The sequence below is a fragment of the Artemia franciscana genome, chromosome 4 (assembly GCF_032884065.1).
Source record: "Artemia franciscana chromosome 4, ASM3288406v1, whole genome shotgun sequence".
Lineage (NCBI taxonomy): Eukaryota > Metazoa > Arthropoda > Branchiopoda > Anostraca > Artemiidae > Artemia > Artemia franciscana.
In genome coordinates this window covers 3,063,256-3,082,701 of record NC_088866.1, presented here as the reverse complement: position 1 = coordinate 3,082,701, position 19,446 = coordinate 3,063,256, and the positions used below count along the sequence as shown (strand labels likewise).

The 19,446-nt window shown below is 34.5% G+C and overlaps 1 protein-coding gene across 1 annotated transcript in view; it reads right to left on the bottom strand.

Moving 5' to 3' along the window:
- The window catches only part of LOC136025863 (TRPL translocation defect protein 14-like), a 37,864-nt gene that overhangs the window by 15,888 nt on the left and 2,530 nt on the right, over positions 1-19,446 (bottom strand). Inside the window, exons 2-4 of the mRNA XM_065701904.1 lie at positions 12,695-12,861; positions 8,087-8,223; positions 1,159-1,227 (exon numbers count right to left, since the gene is read on the bottom strand). Of these exons, the coding sequence (XP_065557976.1) occupies positions 1,159-1,227; positions 8,087-8,223; positions 12,695-12,791 (303 nt within the window). The 5' untranslated portion in view covers positions 12,792-12,861. The remainder of the gene's footprint in view (positions 1-1,158; positions 1,228-8,086; positions 8,224-12,694; positions 12,862-19,446) is intronic.

Here is a 19,446-nt window from a genome sequence, read left to right as displayed (position 1 = left end):
AAAGATGATATTCAAATTGATTATGTGGAGACTTATACAACTTCATACAGTTTAAGAACTTTAAATTACCAATTATTTCCAACTAAATTCCGTTAAGGTACCAAGGACAGTGAAAATCAAATCTGACAGTTTGAATTTGTTAAATCGAAACTTATACAACAAAATATAGGTTAGGAGCTTTAAGTTACCCATTATTGCCAATTAAATTTCTTTAAATTACCAAGGACAGTGAAATTTAAAAGATGATATTCAAATTGATTATGTGCAGACTTATACAACTTCATACAGTTTAAGAACTTTAGATTACCAAGAACAGTGAAAATAAAATATGATTGTTTGAATTGGTTAGGTCGAAACTTACATAACTACAAATAATTTAAGAACTTCGAATGGCTAATCAAATTACATTAAATTACCAAGGACAGTGAAAATGAAATATGACTATTTGAATTGTTTAAGCGGAAATCATGAACATCTAAAAAAAAAAAAGGAACATTGGGATCTCAATTTATAATGAAAAGATCTTCACATGGAGTTATACAGTTTTTCGTAATAGCGGCGACAGATTAAAAAAAAGAAACTCAGACGAAAAATCATGTTTTTTTTTTTTTTCAAACAGCTTAAGATGATGTATATTCCTTTGAAGGAGCAGTTGTCTTTAGAGACCAAAATATTACTAATATTTTAATTTTGTCGGACAAAAAGTGTTGTCAAATTAAAGTAAATAGTTTTGCTAATACATTTTAACGGTTCAATGTGTCAACACTGACGATAATGCGGCACTACCTTAAATGTTTTATAATTTTGAAACAGCCAAAAGAAAAATCTTAAAAAATCACCAATTTCAGGGATGAGTGAGCCTAAGATGGGTCTAGGTGTGTATTTATTTTGGCGTCCTTAGTACTTTGTAAATCTTCTTTGGGGTCTAAGCATTGGACCCCAAAAATTCAGCTAATCGCTTTAAGAAAAATATTGGCAAAGTTGGATATATGAAGACAATTAACCCCACACATAGTTAGAGTGAACTGACACACAAACAAAAAAAAAAAAAAAATTCAAGTCCCTCAAAATTTAGCACTTGTTACAAAACTGAGGTGCAAATGCGGGACAAACACAGGAAAACGACGGGTCAAACAAATTTGAGTAAGAAAAATTTACTCCTTCAAGGTAAGCAGATAGCAATTGTCTCGTCCCGCTATTGTAGCTTCCATAACTTCGTGATTTTACCTACCCAAAGAGAATATGATTTCACCTTTCGTGTCAAAAAATACGGATGTAATATGATGAAACTTAATAATACAATTAAAAATATTATAAATAAAATGACAATAAGAATTTATTTATTCATTAATTATTACACGTTTAATTTGTTGCTGATTCAGAAATGGTGATTATTATTTTAATTAATCTGAATAGTAAAATACTACTTAGAAAACACATTTACAGGAATTTTGAAAGAGCTCGAAACGGTTTTTTCGAGGGGGGGGGGGGTATATATCCTAGCCCCCTCTGGATATGGTCATACAGAAACTCCTCAAAAATCAGTTCCGATCGTAGGGAAAAGTATACTATCAGAATCACCATTGTCGAAAAACCTACACAGGATAAATAAAGCCACCCCCCATTACACCTTGAACAACCAGGAAGATCACTTTTCTGAATGCGTATCATTTATGTGTCCTATTTTTTTCTTTTCTTTTTTCTTCTGCTCCTTTAGGAAATACGCCTGCTGCTACAAGTTCAGAACAATATTAAAAGTCAGTTTATTGAACCAATATTACAAATATATTGGCTGCGGAGCAATAATTTGAAATTGAAGTTGAAGTTCAACTTCACTTTTCTAATTCACTTTTCAAGACCACTTTTCTGAATGCGTATTACTTATGTGTCCTTTTTTTTCTGCTCCTTTAGGAAATACGCCTGCTGCTACAAATTCAGACAAATATTACAAGTCAGTTTATTGAACCAATATTGCAAATATATTGGCTGCAGAGCAATAATTTGAAGTTTAAGTTTCCTCTTCAATCTTTACTTCCATCAGCAAAACTTTTTTTTTAAATTAAATAGTCTTATATGTAAAATCTCAGCATTTTGATGAAGCAAAAAAAAGGAAAAAGGAATATATATATATATATATATATATATATATATATATATATATATATATATATATATATATATATATATATACGGATTCTGGTAATTATATATATATAATATATAAATATGGTAATTATATATATATATATATATATATATATATATATATATATATATATATATATATATATATATATATATATACGGATTCTGGTAATTATCCCACTTTTGAAATATTACGTATGACCTTTTTGCCAGGCAGTGATGCTATGCAACCGAAAAAAAAAAGATAATTCCATATAACTATTAATTATCTCTATATTCAATATAAATAATATATATTATTTGCTTAACATACTCAATATGTGTATAACTTAATCATATCTTTTTCAGGATTAGAATAGATCTTCACGCCCCAGCTTTTTTAAAGACGGATCATTCCTGCTTTATTTCTTGGTAACCATGGAGACGAAACAAAAACAGAGGATAATTACAAGAATCCTCTTGCATGAATTTCTTACTAATTAAATCATGGAAGCACACTTATTAAACAAATCAGCAAGATTATTAGAACCTAAAATAGAGACTAATTTACATGCAAGTTTAAGAAGAATAGTCAGGCTACAATTCTTGAAAATGTGTGGGGGTGGAGGTAGTGACTCCTAATCTTTTTTATTCACATACCAAAAAAAGTATTTAGAATGTAGGAGGGGCTTTCTTAATAAAACGACCCAAAGAGGCGATTTTCTAAAATCTGAGAGGATGTTAATTGTCCCCTTCAATTGGCACCTCTGAGTATTGTACTGCAAATCTCTGTGACAGAATTGTGCCGAGGGGAAAACTATTTGGTACGGATAATTCCTTGTTACGGAGAAGTCCGAATAACGACTTTATCAAGTGAATTTGTGCAGCTCCCTGACACGCCTACCAATTTTCATCGTCTTAGCACGTCCAGAAGCACCAAACTCAGCAAAGCACTGAACCCCTCCCCCCTAGTCCCCCAAAGAGAGCGAATCCAGTACGGTTACGGCAATCACGTATCTACGACATTTGCCTATTTTATCCACCAAGGATCATCCTGATTCCTCCACTCTAAGCGTTTTCCAAGATTTCCGATTTCCCCTCCATCTCCCCTCAATGTCAACAGATCTGGTTGGGATTTGAAATAAAAACTCTGAGACATGAATTCCTTCTAAATATCAAATTTAATTAAGATCCGGTCAAGTTAGAAATACCTCAATTTTTCTAAATCTTCCAAATTAACACCCCCCAGCTCCTCCAAAGAGAACGAATCCGTTCCAATTATGTCAATCACGTATCTAGAATTTGTGCTTATTCTTACCATCAAGTTTCATCCCGATCTCTCCACTATAAGCATTTTTCAAGATTTCTGTTTCCCTCCTCCAACCCCCTATGTCCCCGGATCCAATTCGAGCCAAAAATAGAGCATCTGAAGCATAAGATCCTTCTATATATCAAGTTTCATTATGATCCGATCACCTATTTTTAAGATAAAAATACCCCAATTTTCACGTTTTCCATGAATTCCGGTTTCCCCCTCCAACTCCCCCTAATATAATAGGATCTGGTCGGAATTTATATAAGAGCTTTAAAGCACAAGATCCTTCTAAATATCAAATTTCATTAATATCTGGTCACCCGTTCGTAAGCTACAAATACCTCATTTTTCCGAATCCCCCCCCCCCAACTTCACCAAAGAGAGCGGACCCGGTCCGGTTATGTCAGTCATGCATCTTAGACTTGTTTTTATTGTTCCTCTGCAGTTTCATCCTGATTTCTCCGCTTTAAGTATTTTCTAAGATTTCCGGTCCCCCTCAACTGCCCCCCCCCCAATGACATTGGATCCGGTTGAGATTTAAAATAAGAGATCTGGGTTACGAGTTCCTTCTAAATATGAAGTTTCATGAAGATCTGATCACTCCTTCGTAAACACCAAGTTTCATCCTGATCCCTCCACTCTAAGCGTTTTCCATGATTTTAGGTTCCCTCCAACTCCCCCTCTCCAATGTCACCAGATCCTGTCGGGATTTAAAATAAGAGCTTTGAGACACGATATCCTTCTAAATATCAAATTTCATTGAGATCCGGTCACCCGTTCGTAAGTTAACAATACCTCATTTTTTTAATTTTTCAGAATTAACCCCCCCCCCCAACTACCCCGAAGAGAGCGGGTCCATTCCAGTTATGTCAATCATGTATCTAGTACTTGTGCTTATTTTTCCCACCAAGTTTCATCCCGATCCCTCCACTCTAAGCGTTTTCCATGATTTTAGGTTTCCTCCTCCCAACTCCCCCCCCCCCAATGTCGCCAGATCCGGTCGGGATTTAAAATAAGAGCTCAAACATCAAATTTCATTAAGATCTGATCAACCGTTCGTAAGTTAAAAATACTTCATTTTTTCTTTTTTTCCGAATTAACCGGCCCCCCACTCCCCCCCCCCCCCAGATGGTCAAATCGAGAAAATGACTATTTTTAATTTAATATGGTCCGGTCCCTGATACGCCTGCGAATCATCGTCCTAGCTTACCTGGAAGTGCCTATAGTAGCAAAACCGGGACCGACAGACAGGCCGACAGAATTTGCGATTGCTATATGTAACATGGTAAATACCAAGTGCCATAAAAACATAACATATCCAGAATATAAAACCGAATGAGCTTAATTATTGCAGAAGTAATGGCAAAACTTTGAACTAATGTGTACAGTCCATCCTGAGCACCAAAAAAGGACGAAAAAAGCTAAACAAAACAGATAAAAGAATATAAAATATACCGCGAATTCGTTTAATTAAAAAAATTTAGCATTTCTTATTCGCCATAATCGGTCATCCGTCTCAAAAGTTGCCTGGAACATATATTAGCTACAGGTAGTGTTGTAAATTATCGTAAAATAAAAACTCGGTAAGTAAAATTGGTAAAATAAGGTATTAGGAAATACAGGGTAAAACTGGTGTTTTAGAGGTGCCTTGTAGCTACAAGACCAGTTGAGCATTTCTTTTTAAGCATCACTCACAGCTTATAATGAAAATTTTTAATGATCCCGATTTTCCTAGGCTTAAAAAAGTTAATGCCCCTTCACCTAGGGTGTCATCAATTTAATTAACAGTCTAGTTTATTCCCTTGGTAATCTCGTACCTAGGGTAATGCCTCAGCAATTGAACAGTGCCTGATTTCAGACATCTGTTATATATATATATATATATATATATATATATATATATATATATATATATATATATATATATATATATATATATATATATATATATATATATATATATATATATATATATATATATTTTCCAGATACTTTCCAGGTTGAGGAGGGGGTGCAAAAAAACTTTAAAAAACATATCAAAAAAATTTGTTCATTTGTATTTTTGTTATTTCTTTACGAGTCGGACAAACATTTCGAGGGGGGGGGGGCAAATCCCCTGACTTTAAATATTAATCTATTGTTTTCAGGGGTTTCACAAACAAAACTTTACAAAACACATCAACAATTTGTTTATATGCATTTTTGTTACCTTTTTTACAAGTTGGACCAAAAGTTCGGGAGGTGGGATGAAACACAGTAATCCCCCCTCCCAATACAGTCTTGTTGGAAGGTTTATCTTCAAAAATGAAAGCAACAAAAAATACAATTATTCCCTAGAATGTTTTCCATCCACCCAAACCAATTACTAAAAGGAAAGATGAGGGAAAAAGAGAATATAAGTGATTAATAACATAAGTAAAGGCCTATTCGCAATGATATTTTAATCAAACAGTTCGGGGTAACGAACTGTAATAAGGAGCGACCCAGCTCAATAGTAAACGAAACTCTAAAAAACGGAAGTTTGCTGCTAAAAGATACATCAAAAGAATCGAATTTTCATGCTGATTTTAAATATATAAGTTTCATCAAATTTAATCTTTGTCATCAAAGGTTACGAGCCTGAGAAAATGTGCCTTATTTAGGAAAATAGGGGGAACCATCCCATAAAAGTCAAATAATCTTAACAAAAATCACACCATCGCATTCAGCGTATAAGAGAACCCTGTAGCAAAAATTTCAAGCTCCTATCTACAAAAATGTGGAATTTTTTATTTTTTGCCAGAAGGCAGATCGCGGATGCGTGTTTATTTGTTTGTTTGTTGTTTTTTTTTTTGTTTTTTTTTTCAGGGGTGATCGTATCGATCCAGTGGTCCGAGAATCTTGCGAGAGGGCTCATTCCAACGGAAATGAAAAGTTCTAGTGCCCTTTTTAATTGACCGAAACAGTTGGAGGGCACCTAAGCCCCCTGCCACGCTAATTATTTTTCCAAAGTCACCGGATCAAAATTCTGGGGTAGCCATTTTGTTCAGCGTAGTCAAAAAGCGTATTCAGCGTAGTCAAAAAGGGGCCACAAGTTACAAACTTTGACCAGTGCTTACATATAGTAATGGGTTATTTGGAAGAGTACAGACGTTTTCTGGGGGATTTTTAGGTTGAGGGGGGGGGGGGTTGAGAAGAGGAGTATATGTTGGGGGAACAATTTTCTGGGGGAATGTGTTTTTTTGCAAGAGGACAGATCACAGGTGGGTGTTTTTTTTTTCAGGGGTCATCGTATCGACCAAGTGGCCCTAGAATGATGCAAGAGGGCTCATTGTAACGAAAATGAAAAGTTCTAGTGCCCTTTTTAAGTGACCGAAAAAATTGGAGGGCACCTAGGCCCCCTCCCACGCTCATTTTTTCCCAAAGTCAACGGACCAAATTTTGTGATAGCCATTTTGTTCCGTATAGTCGAAAACCATAATAACTATGTCTTTGGGATGAATCACTCCCCCACAGTCCCTGGGGGAGGGGCTGCAAGTTACAAACTTTGTCCAGTGTTTACATACAGTAATGGTTATTGGCAAGTGTACATACGTTTTCAGGGGGATTTTTTGGGTTTGGGGTTGAGGGGAGGGGACTATGTGGGAGGATCTTTCCTTGGAGGAATATATCATGGGGGAAGAGAAATTCAATGAAAAGGGCACGGGATTTTCTAGCATTACTATAAAAAAAAACAATAAAAAAATTAACATGAAAAAGTTTTTTCAACTGAAAGTAAGGAGTAGCATTAAAACTTAATACGAACAGAGATTATTACGCATATGAAGGGTTCTAAAAATACTTTAGCATAAAGAGCGAGGTATTTAGGAGGAGATAAATACCTTGCTCTTTATGCTAAAGTATTTTTAGTAATTTCAACTATTTATTCTACGGCCTTTCTGATTCAGGGGTCATTCTTAAAGAATTGGGACAAAGCTTAAGATTTAGTGTAAAGAGCGAGGTATTAACGAGGGGACAAACCCCCTCATATACATAATAAAAAATATAAGAATATAAAAGTTTGTTATGTAAGTTAATTCTTAATTCACGTATATTTTTTACTAATAAAAACGTTCGTTAAAAATTAAAAGTTCTAGTTGCCTTTTTAAGTAATCGAAAAATTGGAGGGCAACTAGGCCTCCTTCCCCACCCCTTATTTCTCAAAATCGTCTAATCAAAACTAAGAGAAAGCCATTTAGCAAAAAAGAATTAATATGCAAATTTCACTGAACAACTGAGCATTTTGTTTCTATAGACCTTGCTGAAGGACGTACTTTCACGTAATGTCAATTTCTACCTTTAAAAGTAACCTGTAAAAGTCTATTTGTGTAACTAACGGAAGAAAATGGTCATAAGTCTCACCGACCAAGGATTTGTTTTCGATTTGTCTCATGAAAATACAAGGAAAAAATATTTTTTAAACCTAGGGGGGGATTTTTTATTTATATTATGAAAGTACAAAAATAAGACATTGTTCAAAATATAGGGGGTGGTGGAGATGGGAAGTGTGCACTTTCTTTGTATCATAGGCCTTATCGAAGGATGTAGCTTATATTTGATCTTTAAAGAAAAGTAAGTGTCAAATTGTACATCAACTGAAAAAAAAAGAACTTTTTTAAACAATTTTACCTCAAGCGTATAAAAAGCCTCAGCACCTTTTGCCGCAGTCACCATATGGATAATATGATTGTATCGAGTGTCTCTCAACCAAACAGGATTCATTCCATTTTTGGCCATTATATATTCCCAGTCTTTCTTTGGCACAACTAAGAACATGCAAAATCGTAATAAACCACAATAAAACTTAAAATATAAGCTGTCATAATGTTTTGATAAAATAAAAGATTTATAACATGGAGGCTTTGGAATGGATTGGAATGGAGGAGGAGTACACGTAGTTGTGTTGGCTTCAGGTGGCTTGGTGCAGCGGTGAGTTGCTAGTAGTAATGGTAGTAGTAGTAAAGAATTACTTTTTAGCAGGACTGATTTACAAATAACACACTAATTACTCATAAATAAATAATTAGTTAAGCTTAAGACTGCTGACTAAAGGACGAAGTGATTACAAAATTCGCAGAATTTAATACCCTTTAAATGTTCTACATCTGATACAAAATACAACTAGAATTTCGTTTAAAATCAAATTTTTCTTGATAATTCTGTGTAGTCAGGTAACTGTAAGAGCATATAAAATGTGAAATGACTTTGAGAATTCTTATACAGCCAAAGACGATGGAAAATGTTTATACGTGCGATTGCAAGTAGTTCATTCCAAATTTTTCTATATAATCTAAATTTCTAAATAATCATTCCAAATTCTAAGTTTTAAATTTTTCTCGACAATTCTGCATTGTCAAGCAACTGAAAGAGTTTTTAAAATGCGAAATGACTTTGTGAACACGTAAACACCCAAAAACGATGGATCCTTAAACATGCGAGTAGTTCATTCCAAAGCTAGATTTTTAGATGCTGACCTAGAGACATCATATTTACAAGTAATCATATTACTCCGGGGGGTATTATAATCCGGGGCACTGTTGAATTGCTATATAAAATTCCCGAGTTAGTGCACAGAGGCAAGTTTTAACTTCGTGTTTATACATTGGTACAGGACTTACATGTTAAGTTAAATCAGAATTACGGAAGGACATGACAGAGCAACGCCATTTCCTTCATTTCCTTTACCAAAAGTTGCCAAAAACGTGGAAAGTTTTCGCTTGACAAAAATAAAGGGTAATCCGAACAGGCCCTTGGCTACTTTATGTCAGGGAGCCACACGAGAGAAATGTTGATATTTAAAGATTGAGCAAGCAAGCAGGAAAAGGTTGAGCAAGCAAGCAACAAGCAGGAAATGTTGATATTTAAGGATTGAGCAAGCAAGCAGGATCAGCAAGCAGCAAAAGGTTTGAGTGTGCAATCTAATGCAATCGACCAAGCTGAAAACGAAAATCGGGGTTATATAGTCGACAAATGGGTGCGACATCCACATTTCTTCAAATTCTTTAAAAATCCATCGAAACTGCAAAAAATATCTTAAAACCGATAAAAAATTACAGGTTACTCCAAAATTGTTCAGCTATACCTCAGATCGAAGGTGATTAAATAAAAAAAAACATATTCCCTTTTCAAAACGGTTTTATCTTTTGCCGTTCAGATGTAATCACAAAATTTCGACGAAAAAGTTAACACAATTTATCTCTCTTTTGGATTAATCTTGATCCATCTTGAAAATTTGCCTGAATGAGGTGCATTTTTTGCAACGGCTTCTGTATGAGATTTATTGTCAAAAAAATGACTGATCCAGAAATTATCTAACCCTTCTCGTTTTTGAACTATTGACAAAAAAGCGGATTGACCCGACTTTGAGCTCGGATAAGCAGCGGCATCTATCCAGTGTGAATACGTCAGGGTTCACCCGGCCAGATAGATTTGCCAAGATAAGCTGAATAGAAAAAGTCAAGCAAAGGAGTCTAAACGCCCAATTGTGGAAGACCTTAAACTTGATTTGCACTTGATGCAACAGGTGTAGACACTGAAGGTAGGCTTTCCTTGTGAAACATATTTACAGTACAAAGGTTTTTGATATGTCCTGCTCTGAATGCCCAGGTCAGTTAGAAGCCAGGCACATGACCATATAATAAATAAGTTGAATAGCGTAGGCTAATGGAAACTGTTTTTCATTAAAAATTGTTCGTTGAAGAATTCTCTGCTTAGCAGCCATAGAATAAATGTAGCTGCAGTTATTTAGGTTTTATTGCTATTTTAACAGTTCTCACTTCTAGCCTACTCTTTTGGTTTCTCAACTACCGGTGAGTGTTGAACTCTTGTGTAAACAGTCTCTCTTTCCTGGTTGTTAAATGACTATGCCAGGATCCGGGTTCCAGACTGGGGACAGCGATTTTGTTTAAGTACAGTGCAGGAAAACTTGAAAAGAATCCGGTCTTAGTGACAAATAATTCTTCGAACCTGGAAATCTGACAAGAATAAATTCACTAGCCAACCGAAATGTTTTGATAGTATTTATGATCTCAGCAGTGATGAATACTGCGCTCAAAAGCTAGCTTAAACTTTTTTTTTGTCTTTTAACATTACTGCCGCCGAGATTCCGTTAAAGTAGACACGAATTCCTTTCACCAAGAAAGGAATTCCCGGCCCGCTAGACGTTTTCCTACTTGTATTCTACTCTCTACTCACCATCAGAATCCTTTCAAGTAGACCGAATTCCTTTCAACTCGACAGGGATTCTTGCCAGTGTAAACGTCACTTTAATTTACTCCTGTAATACAAGTTGTACAACAAATACAAAACTGGGTTTTATCTAGAGAAATGTTACAAACTGTTAAGCCGTAAAAAAATGTTATATTCCCAGTATTGTTAGCTATGTTTTAACATAAACTTTTTAAGGCATACAATTTACCTCACTAATTTATTCTTTGATATAGAATAACTAAAGAAAACGGTTGGAATTTTTGAGAGCCCCAAAAAAATAAGAAAGAATGATTTTTCTTTTTGCTTTGTTTGCCAAGATGAAAAGAAAGAAAACCTGTCAATCATCAAAAGCTCTAAGAGGCTACTTGAGACATTGAAAACATCTGCTGATCCCAATTTCAGAATATTGCTTACTCAGGCGTCAAAAGACAGTTTTTTGTCTAAAAGTCCGAAATGGCATCCCAGCTGTCACTGCCAGCTCATGTACACCATCAGGAAAGGAACTTCTGCTCCAGAGCGGTGTTCCAGCACTGAAAATGTAAGCACTACCAGAAAAAAACGCGTTCGGAACCTGCAACCGTTTCCTTCTCATACAAAACTTGTTATTTGTTTTGCTCAAAAACAGGAAGCAGTAAAAAAAAAAAAACTCTCTAAAGTTACCCAATGTTAAAACTTTTTCTCGCCACACGGCCAGTGGTATTCAGCAGAGTTAGTGGGACTGACCTAATAGCAGCTTAGGCAAAGTACCACAAAAAGTGCATTGACAAATTTATGGCTACAAAGCCAAAATGTGACGTTGTGCATGATGTGAACAAAACAATATTTGCCCCGTTTTTAGAAGGGATTCTAGGCTTAAAGAAAAAGGATTTACCACATTTCTGATTTCAAAGAAAAGCTAAGAAAAGTTTTAATTGACAATGGACTTGTTAGGCAGAAGCATAGACTGCTTTGGCTTAAAAAGAAGTTTGGACAGACATTTCGGGAGCTAGCTAATCAAGATTGTGGATCATAGAAAAGGGACGTTTTACCTCCTGAAAGGAACAGTTTCGGCTGGCGATATGGTAGCACAATGTAAGGCGATGATTGAAGAATTTGAATACAGTGCTGTTCTAATAGAAGGCTCTTTGAAACTTTGAAGAGCGTTTGAGCTGTACCCATGAAGAGGCCGATACAAGAGTTTTGTTACACATGTTGGACTGTTTGGAGAGAGGTTTCGATGTTGTTTTGGTCGATGCGAATGACACAGACATTGTTGTCGTCTGGCTATATCACTACATGTTATTCCTTGGGAACCACCCAAATTGTGAAAAGCAAAAAGTTTATGTCAGGTCTCACAGCTATTCAGTGCCTATATATCGGCTTTGCAGCAATTTACCGAACGATTTTGTTAACCCCATCTACCTTCTTCATACGCTTTCAGGGTGTGATACCGTAGGTTTCATGTTTTCTAAAGAAAAACGTGTGGTGGTCAAGGATGTCGAGAAATGGGGATTGGAGAAACCGATTGCTTTGCTTGTGAAAGAGATACAGAAGTCAATGCTCGGCCCTGCGGTTCTAGAAAAATTCAGTGTGATTTGCAAAAAGGTCGTTGTTGCCTCATACGGAAAACACCCAGACCACTTTATCTCTCTTAATGAATTATGAGTGCATTTGTACCCTCGAAAGCGGGAGCTTAAGTATTTGCCACCATCCGACGCTGCTTTTGAGTGTCATGCTAAGCGCGTGTACCTGGAGTTGGAATTTTTTTTTTGCAAGCAAACCGAGATGGATCTCCGCGATTTAGCTGGATGTTTCAAGACGGTGGGGTTAGGCCAATTGTCTCTACCCTTCAGGCATTTCCAGAGGGTGTGGTCCCCCAGTACTGCTATATAAAAGAAACAAAGTGAAATAAAAAATAAATAAAAAAAGTGAAATAAAATCCAGGTTACAGTGAATATAAAATAAATAAAGTGAAAAAGTGAAATAAAATAAAGCTTACAAAGAATGTAAAATAAATAAAGTGAAAAAGTGAAATAAAATAAAGCTTACAGGCTGAAGCGTCCATTGCTCCTCTGTCGCATATAACCAAACAATTCCTTTGACAATTCTCAGCTAGGGTAAAAAAGGTGTTCTCAATCTCAATCATGGCTTTCAGAAGGTGTTCTTGAAACTGCAGCTGAACTTCGTTGGTTAAATCAGCAAATTTAATTCCACCACTGAAAACACATATTCAAATGATCAAAACAATAAATTTTATTGAATGAATTAGATTAATTAACAATCTGATTAAACATGAATAATCAATTGATCAAAAAATTAGCTAAATCAAGAAATCATATCATTCTATTATGAATTCATTGAAACTAATTCAAGAATTTAATTAATTAATTAAGCACTACTAAAACTACAGCATGAACTTCCTTGATAACATCAGTGAATTCAATTTCACAAATAAAAACAATTAATCAAATGAATGCAAATAATAAACAAATAAAATAAATTAGATTAATTAACAATCTTATTTAAAAATGAGTAATCAGTTCATCAAGAAATAGGTTCAATTCAGAAATTATATCATTTTTTAATGAATTCATCAAAACTAATACAATTGATTAATTAATTAATCAACTATTGAAACTACAGCTGAACTTCCTTGATAAAATCAGCAAATTTAATCCCGTCACTAAAACAAATTATCAAGTGAATTAAAACAATAGAACTAATTAAATGAATTAGACTAATTAAAAATCCCATTGAAATGAATTCATTAAAACTAATTCAATTATTTAATCAATCAATCAAGTACTATTGAAAATACAGCTGAACTTCCATGATAAAACCAGCAAACTTAATTACACCATCAAAAATGAGTGATGATATTAATTCAAATAATAAAGTTAGCGGATGTTCTGAGTTCTTTATTTAATAATAAATATCATAATTTCATAGTTTAATTTTAATAAATTTCAACAAAAAATAAATTAAATTAAATAATTAATTCATTAAAATATAGATAATTTCGAAAGTTTCATCTTTAAAGTTTCATTTTAAAAGGTTTCATCCCTATTTTGAACTGTTTTACTTTCATTAAAATATGGTTAATTAATTCATTAACTTACAATAGGAAATCAGTTAATTAATTTAATCAACTAATTTGATTCAGACCTTAGTTAATGAACCACTAAAAATAGAATGTGTAAGTAACAAAAAAGCTAATCAATCTACACTACAAAGAGTAGTACATTAAATTAACAATGTTAGGTGACAGACGTAAGAAATCAGAAACCTTTCCCGATGTTGCGGTTATATTTTTCCAAGTTTCAGAGGTTTAAAATACCACCAAAGTAGGAACTATAAAACACCCTCTGAGCTTTTCACACAACTTTAGAACAATTGCCGTTTCTTTTACTCCCTTTAGAACTTAGCTTGTGCGAAATTTTGGAAACACTCCATTTTTCTGATTTCTAAGTAACTCGAAGCATTTACGCTACTAAGGGGGAAGGTGGAAAAATGTTTCTCCCGTTCAAACAAGCGGCGATAAGGCCTGGAAAAAAGGAAAATTTCACGCTACGGCATACACCTTTGGTACCCCAGTCTCCATGAGATGTCGTCTCATTTTCAGCCATATCCTCCATTCAAGGGCATACATAAAGAGAAAGGGGTTCAATGAAGAATAGGCCAGGCCCAGCAATAGAAGACTAGCGGTTGTAAAGGCCACAAAATTTCAACAAATTCGGAAAAGGCAAATTCATAAATGTACCTATACCCAGACAAAATGTCCAAAAGTCCTACCCGTAATTTTGAAAAACTTTTATGACAATATGAAGACATGAACTATATACCATAAATGTTCGAAACATAAAATACAACTGGTCCATAGATTTTTTTTTTCTGGCAAACTTGAGCTTCTATTATTTCATTTTTTCTACTAAAATAAAACTCAATGCAACTGTTTTTTTTTTTATATAGGGTTAAAAAAAAGAGTATTTGAAGAATTCGTTGTTGATAAGAGGGGATAGTTTGGATTTAGGGGAGAGAAGGAAATTTTTGGGAAAATTAATGTTAACGACCGGTCCCTACTTTTGCCTTATGTGTGGATATGAGAATGAGAATCTCTCTCATATTGTAGCCGAAAGTAAAGAGCTGTCTGAGTTGTGTAATGAATGTTTGGGATGAGTGTTTGGGAGTGAATGTTGGTTAATTGAGCGGATGGCTGAGAGAAACACGTGTGCTATTAAAAAGTTGTGTAAGTTTCTTCATTTAGGGATTAAACGTAAGGAACTATGCTTGAGAAGATAGCTTGCTACGGTTTATCTATGATTGATCTTGTACTGATCTGTAATGAGATCAAAGGCGAATCCAGAATTTTGCTTCAGAGGGGAGTTTTTTTCTGGAGGGGTACAAAAATACGTCAAAAATTTGTTTGTATAGATTTTGTTCCGTTTTTACGATTCAGGCAAAAATGTCGGGGGGAGGGGGTGCTTAGGATTAGTAGCCTCCACCCTGGATACGGCCTTGAATGATATTCCATAATTTCTTTCTTTTTTTGACCCCTCGATCGAAAATTAAACCCACGATCTACTGAAAAATATCGACAACTGAAATATTGCCAATTTCAAGCAAATACTGGTGAATGAACCCACCTATACGATTATACGGACACTAAGGTCAGACCAATAGGGAAGGGACGAAAAAGATTTTTTCTTGCAATAGGGGGGGGGGCGAGATACGAAGTTTGATAATTTCCTGTCTACAGTCGTCTTTTTGCTGTAACAGTAAGTGGCAAGAAAAGGGATTCTTGATCCTTAATCCAGTAAAGCATTTTCTTGGCTGGTGGGGGGCATGAAAAGGACATTCTTAAACAATTGATAAGCTTATTCTGACTTTGCATATCAAAATGAAGAAAATTGTAAAGAAGAAAGGGGCTAGGTCAGTTACCCTTCTTAGAAAGGGTCAATTTTAATCCGAGTCGTTGAAATCATTTTTCAGTATGGTTCGGCTTTTTTGCTTATATTTGAGTTGAGAAGGGGCACTGTAATTAATAATTCCCGAGTGCCACCAACCCTAGGAACGGCTCTGATTTTAATTTAGTGGTTTTCTTTTTTAGTTTTTTTTTTTTTTTTTTAATTGCATGTATATATTTTTGATCTTTACTCACTTTTTTGCACTGAGGACAGTGGAGCAGAAGATGTCGACCAAAATATCGGCATATTCGAATTTCCTTTTTGCACCGACTGGAAATATTTTTTTTTGTCTTCCGTAATTTGCTTCATTTTCTAAGTGTACATTTGTGCCATAACGTCACAATCTTTTTTCGCGCATGCTTGATTTTCCGGTGTTACATTAAATGGTCAAAACGATTTCTATTTAATGTGTAATTTTTAGTAGCCTGCAAAACAAGCAATGCTTTAATTTTTCGCAACTCTATCTTCATCAGAAAAACACAATCTTTAAAATTCAAATTAAGTATGATCAAATAAGAGTAGGAAACACTTTGAAGAATACAAATCTATTTCTCGCAAGAATAAAAATAGAAATAATTATCAAAACCTGACAAATCACCTGGATAATTAGTGAGGTACAAAGGATATTGACTGATAAATTAAATTGTCAAGCGACAAATTGACGCTGTAAGACAAAGACAAAACAGTTCTAAAAATAACTAAAATTTTGATAGTTCCTCCAAACAGTACAAGGCGCTGTCAAATATCATATCTGTGTTTAGTATTTAATTTCTATATTTTATAACCTTTACGCATTCTTAGTAGCTTTTATTTTCTAATTACCTTAATACTAATAATTTTAATTGATTGATAATTGTGCTGCAGTAGCAAAGATTATTTTATTATTATTTTTCTCCCGATTTCAGTTTACTGTGACAAGGATCTAACCTCTGTGATTTTTACGAAGTGTTGACCATAGAATGGATTGATGAACGGGACGTTACATTTTGTAAAGCTTCGTGTTACCCTTACCTGAATTCAAAAAGGATAGCTTTCGCTTATATTTCAGCAAGTGCCTACAATGTCCGAGAAGGGTTGCCACCCGTAGCAAAAAAGGGCTATTTTAGCAATATTTTGTTATGTGTAGAACTGTAGCATATGCTCAGGGTTGCTAAGATAGCACGAAAGTGCTATTATAGTACTATTACAGTCTATTTTTGACTATAGCACCGAAAATCGCTATGGCAATTGTAGCGCTTTAGGAACTGAGTTGGAGAGTGGTGCGTGGTGAATAAACAATAATTTTGTTGTGTTGTTGTTGATGCTACGACAAATAAAACAAACCGCTGGAAGTGAAGACTGTCTTCGGTAAAGTGCAAATGACACTCTTGCCTTTATAAGGTTCAGGGAGCGTTAGCCCAACTCCTGTTCGTGGTAATTTCTATCTGTTTTAAGTTTAACTCAATTATTAATTGCTATTACTGTTTGTTTTGGATACAAATTATTTTCTGAAAGTAAAATCTGCTCGCTTTAAGATTGAATTATGAAGTGACTAAAGTTCTACATTTTGTTCAATATAACTCTTTATTTTTCTTCAAAGGTAAGTTTCCATTTGACCTCCTTAGTCAAAAACTTGAAATCCACTTGACCCCCCCCCCTTCCCGTCATATATGTCTCATCAAAGTTTCAAGCAAATTTCTTTAACCATTAATTTCTGTTTCCGATTCATTAATTTTTAGATTAGATAGATTTATTTTCCGCATAACCGTACAGTAATTACACAACAATCAACAAATCCCCACAAGGGCTCCATGGTCAGTAGGAGCCTTTAAGCATAAATACAAGTGGCATACAGGTTTATAGTGAAAAAAGTTATTCATGAGTGGATTGGGGTCAAAAATTGGGTACTCCTTTCCCCATTCCCCAAAAAGAGAACTTGAATTTCCCTTGCCCAACCTTCCCTCCGTTCTCCAAAAGTGCCTAAAAGTTCCCATTCCATCACCCGACTCATTCCAAAAATGCTGCAGACATGTTATAGTTTTAACTTCTGACTAGTGAAATCAGGCATACAACGCGATCTGGGTTTATGATTAAACATGTAGGTGTTGTTATTTGGAACTCAATTCCAGAGAGTGTTAGGTGTTCTGAAAACCTTATGTTATTTAAAGTAAGAATAAAAAATAATTTTTTGAATAAATTATAAATTATATTGGTTAAATTTTTATCCCTTTTTTTCTTCTTTTTTTATGATGAGAGATGGCTGTTTAGAGATTGTATAGTGTTTCGTCTGTTTTTTTTTTTTTTTTTTTTTTTTTTTTTTTTTTTTTTTTTTTTTTTTTTTTTTTTTTTTTTTTTTTTTTTTTTTTTTTGCGTATTTCTTTGATTTTGAATGAATAGTTATCATTTATTTGTTGTAGTTTTGCTGCTGAACAGGGACATTTTAGGTCCCTAAATTGAGCAGCATATTATTGATTGTGAGTGCAATTTTAGTAATTTTTATTTGATGAAATAAACGCATACCTACCTACCTACCTAAAAACTTAATACACTTAACTATTCCTCAGATATTGCAGATTCGCCAAAGTGACAATTTGCCTGCAGATAGCGTCTTTTAATTATGTTCAGCGTCCCTCTCAATATTCCCAAAAGTTTCAGCCGAATTCCCTTAGCCGTTCCTGAGATATTGTGAATATGTCATTTTGGCACCTTGCATGCACTTAGTGTCTTTGGATACAGCTCAATATCCACTCAACATTCCCTGAACGTTTCAACTTAACACCCTTAGCAGTTTCTTAGATATTGCATATTCATCGTTTTGAACCTCTGTCCACGTATTGACTCATGATTTGGTTCAACATCCTCCTTAACATTCCCTGAAAGTTTCAACTAAAAATCCATGGCTATTCCTGAGATACTGCAGATGCACTATTTTTGACGACCATGTTGCACACGGTGTCTTTTGATTTGATTGAACATCCCCTTCAACATTTCCTGTGAGTTTCACGCCCTTTTGACATCCTGGAAACAGGGGATGTCTTAGTTTAGTTTAATATCCTCTTGAACATTCTCTGTAAGTTGTAACTTAATACCTTTGGCAATTCATGAGATACAGCAGATGCACAATTTTAACCTGAATATCCATGATGTCTTTTGACCTAGTTGAACACCCCCCCCCCCTCAACATTCCATGAAAGTTTCAACTTAAAACACATAACCGCTCCCGTGATATTGAAGGTATATTATTTTGACACTTGGATGTACTTAGTGTTTTTTTTTTTTTTTTTGTTTAGTTCGTCGCCAGCAGTCAAAGAAATTCTCAACTTAATATCTTATACGTTCTTGACATATAGAAAATACCAAATTTTGAAAACCTGGACGCACATACTGTCTTTTGATGTAATTCAACATCCACTAAATAAATCCTGAAAGTTTCAACTTATTACCCCCTTTTGAGACACCCAGGATCAAATATTCACCTTTTCTACTTGTAAACCTAAATATAGACAATGGGCAACTTCCGCGACATACGGTCCTTGTCCTAGGGGCTGGGGTTCCATTAGTCTGATAATTATATATTCTTTCTTCCTCTCAACACATTCCTTATAAATGTACAACGAATCAATTGGTAAATAATATATTCTTTTGTCAATCCAAAATATTGTTTTAAAAAATTAGACTGCTTAATTTCAAAAACGTCATTTAGGAAATAACTTTCTATACTTGAATAGAATAAAAAGACACGTTTGGACAAAAAATGCCCTTTTAAAATAGTAAAATTAAATGAAAATAACAAGATTCAATCGTTATAAAAAATATTCCTTTATTTCATGTACTCTTGATTAGTATTGTGTCTGTTTG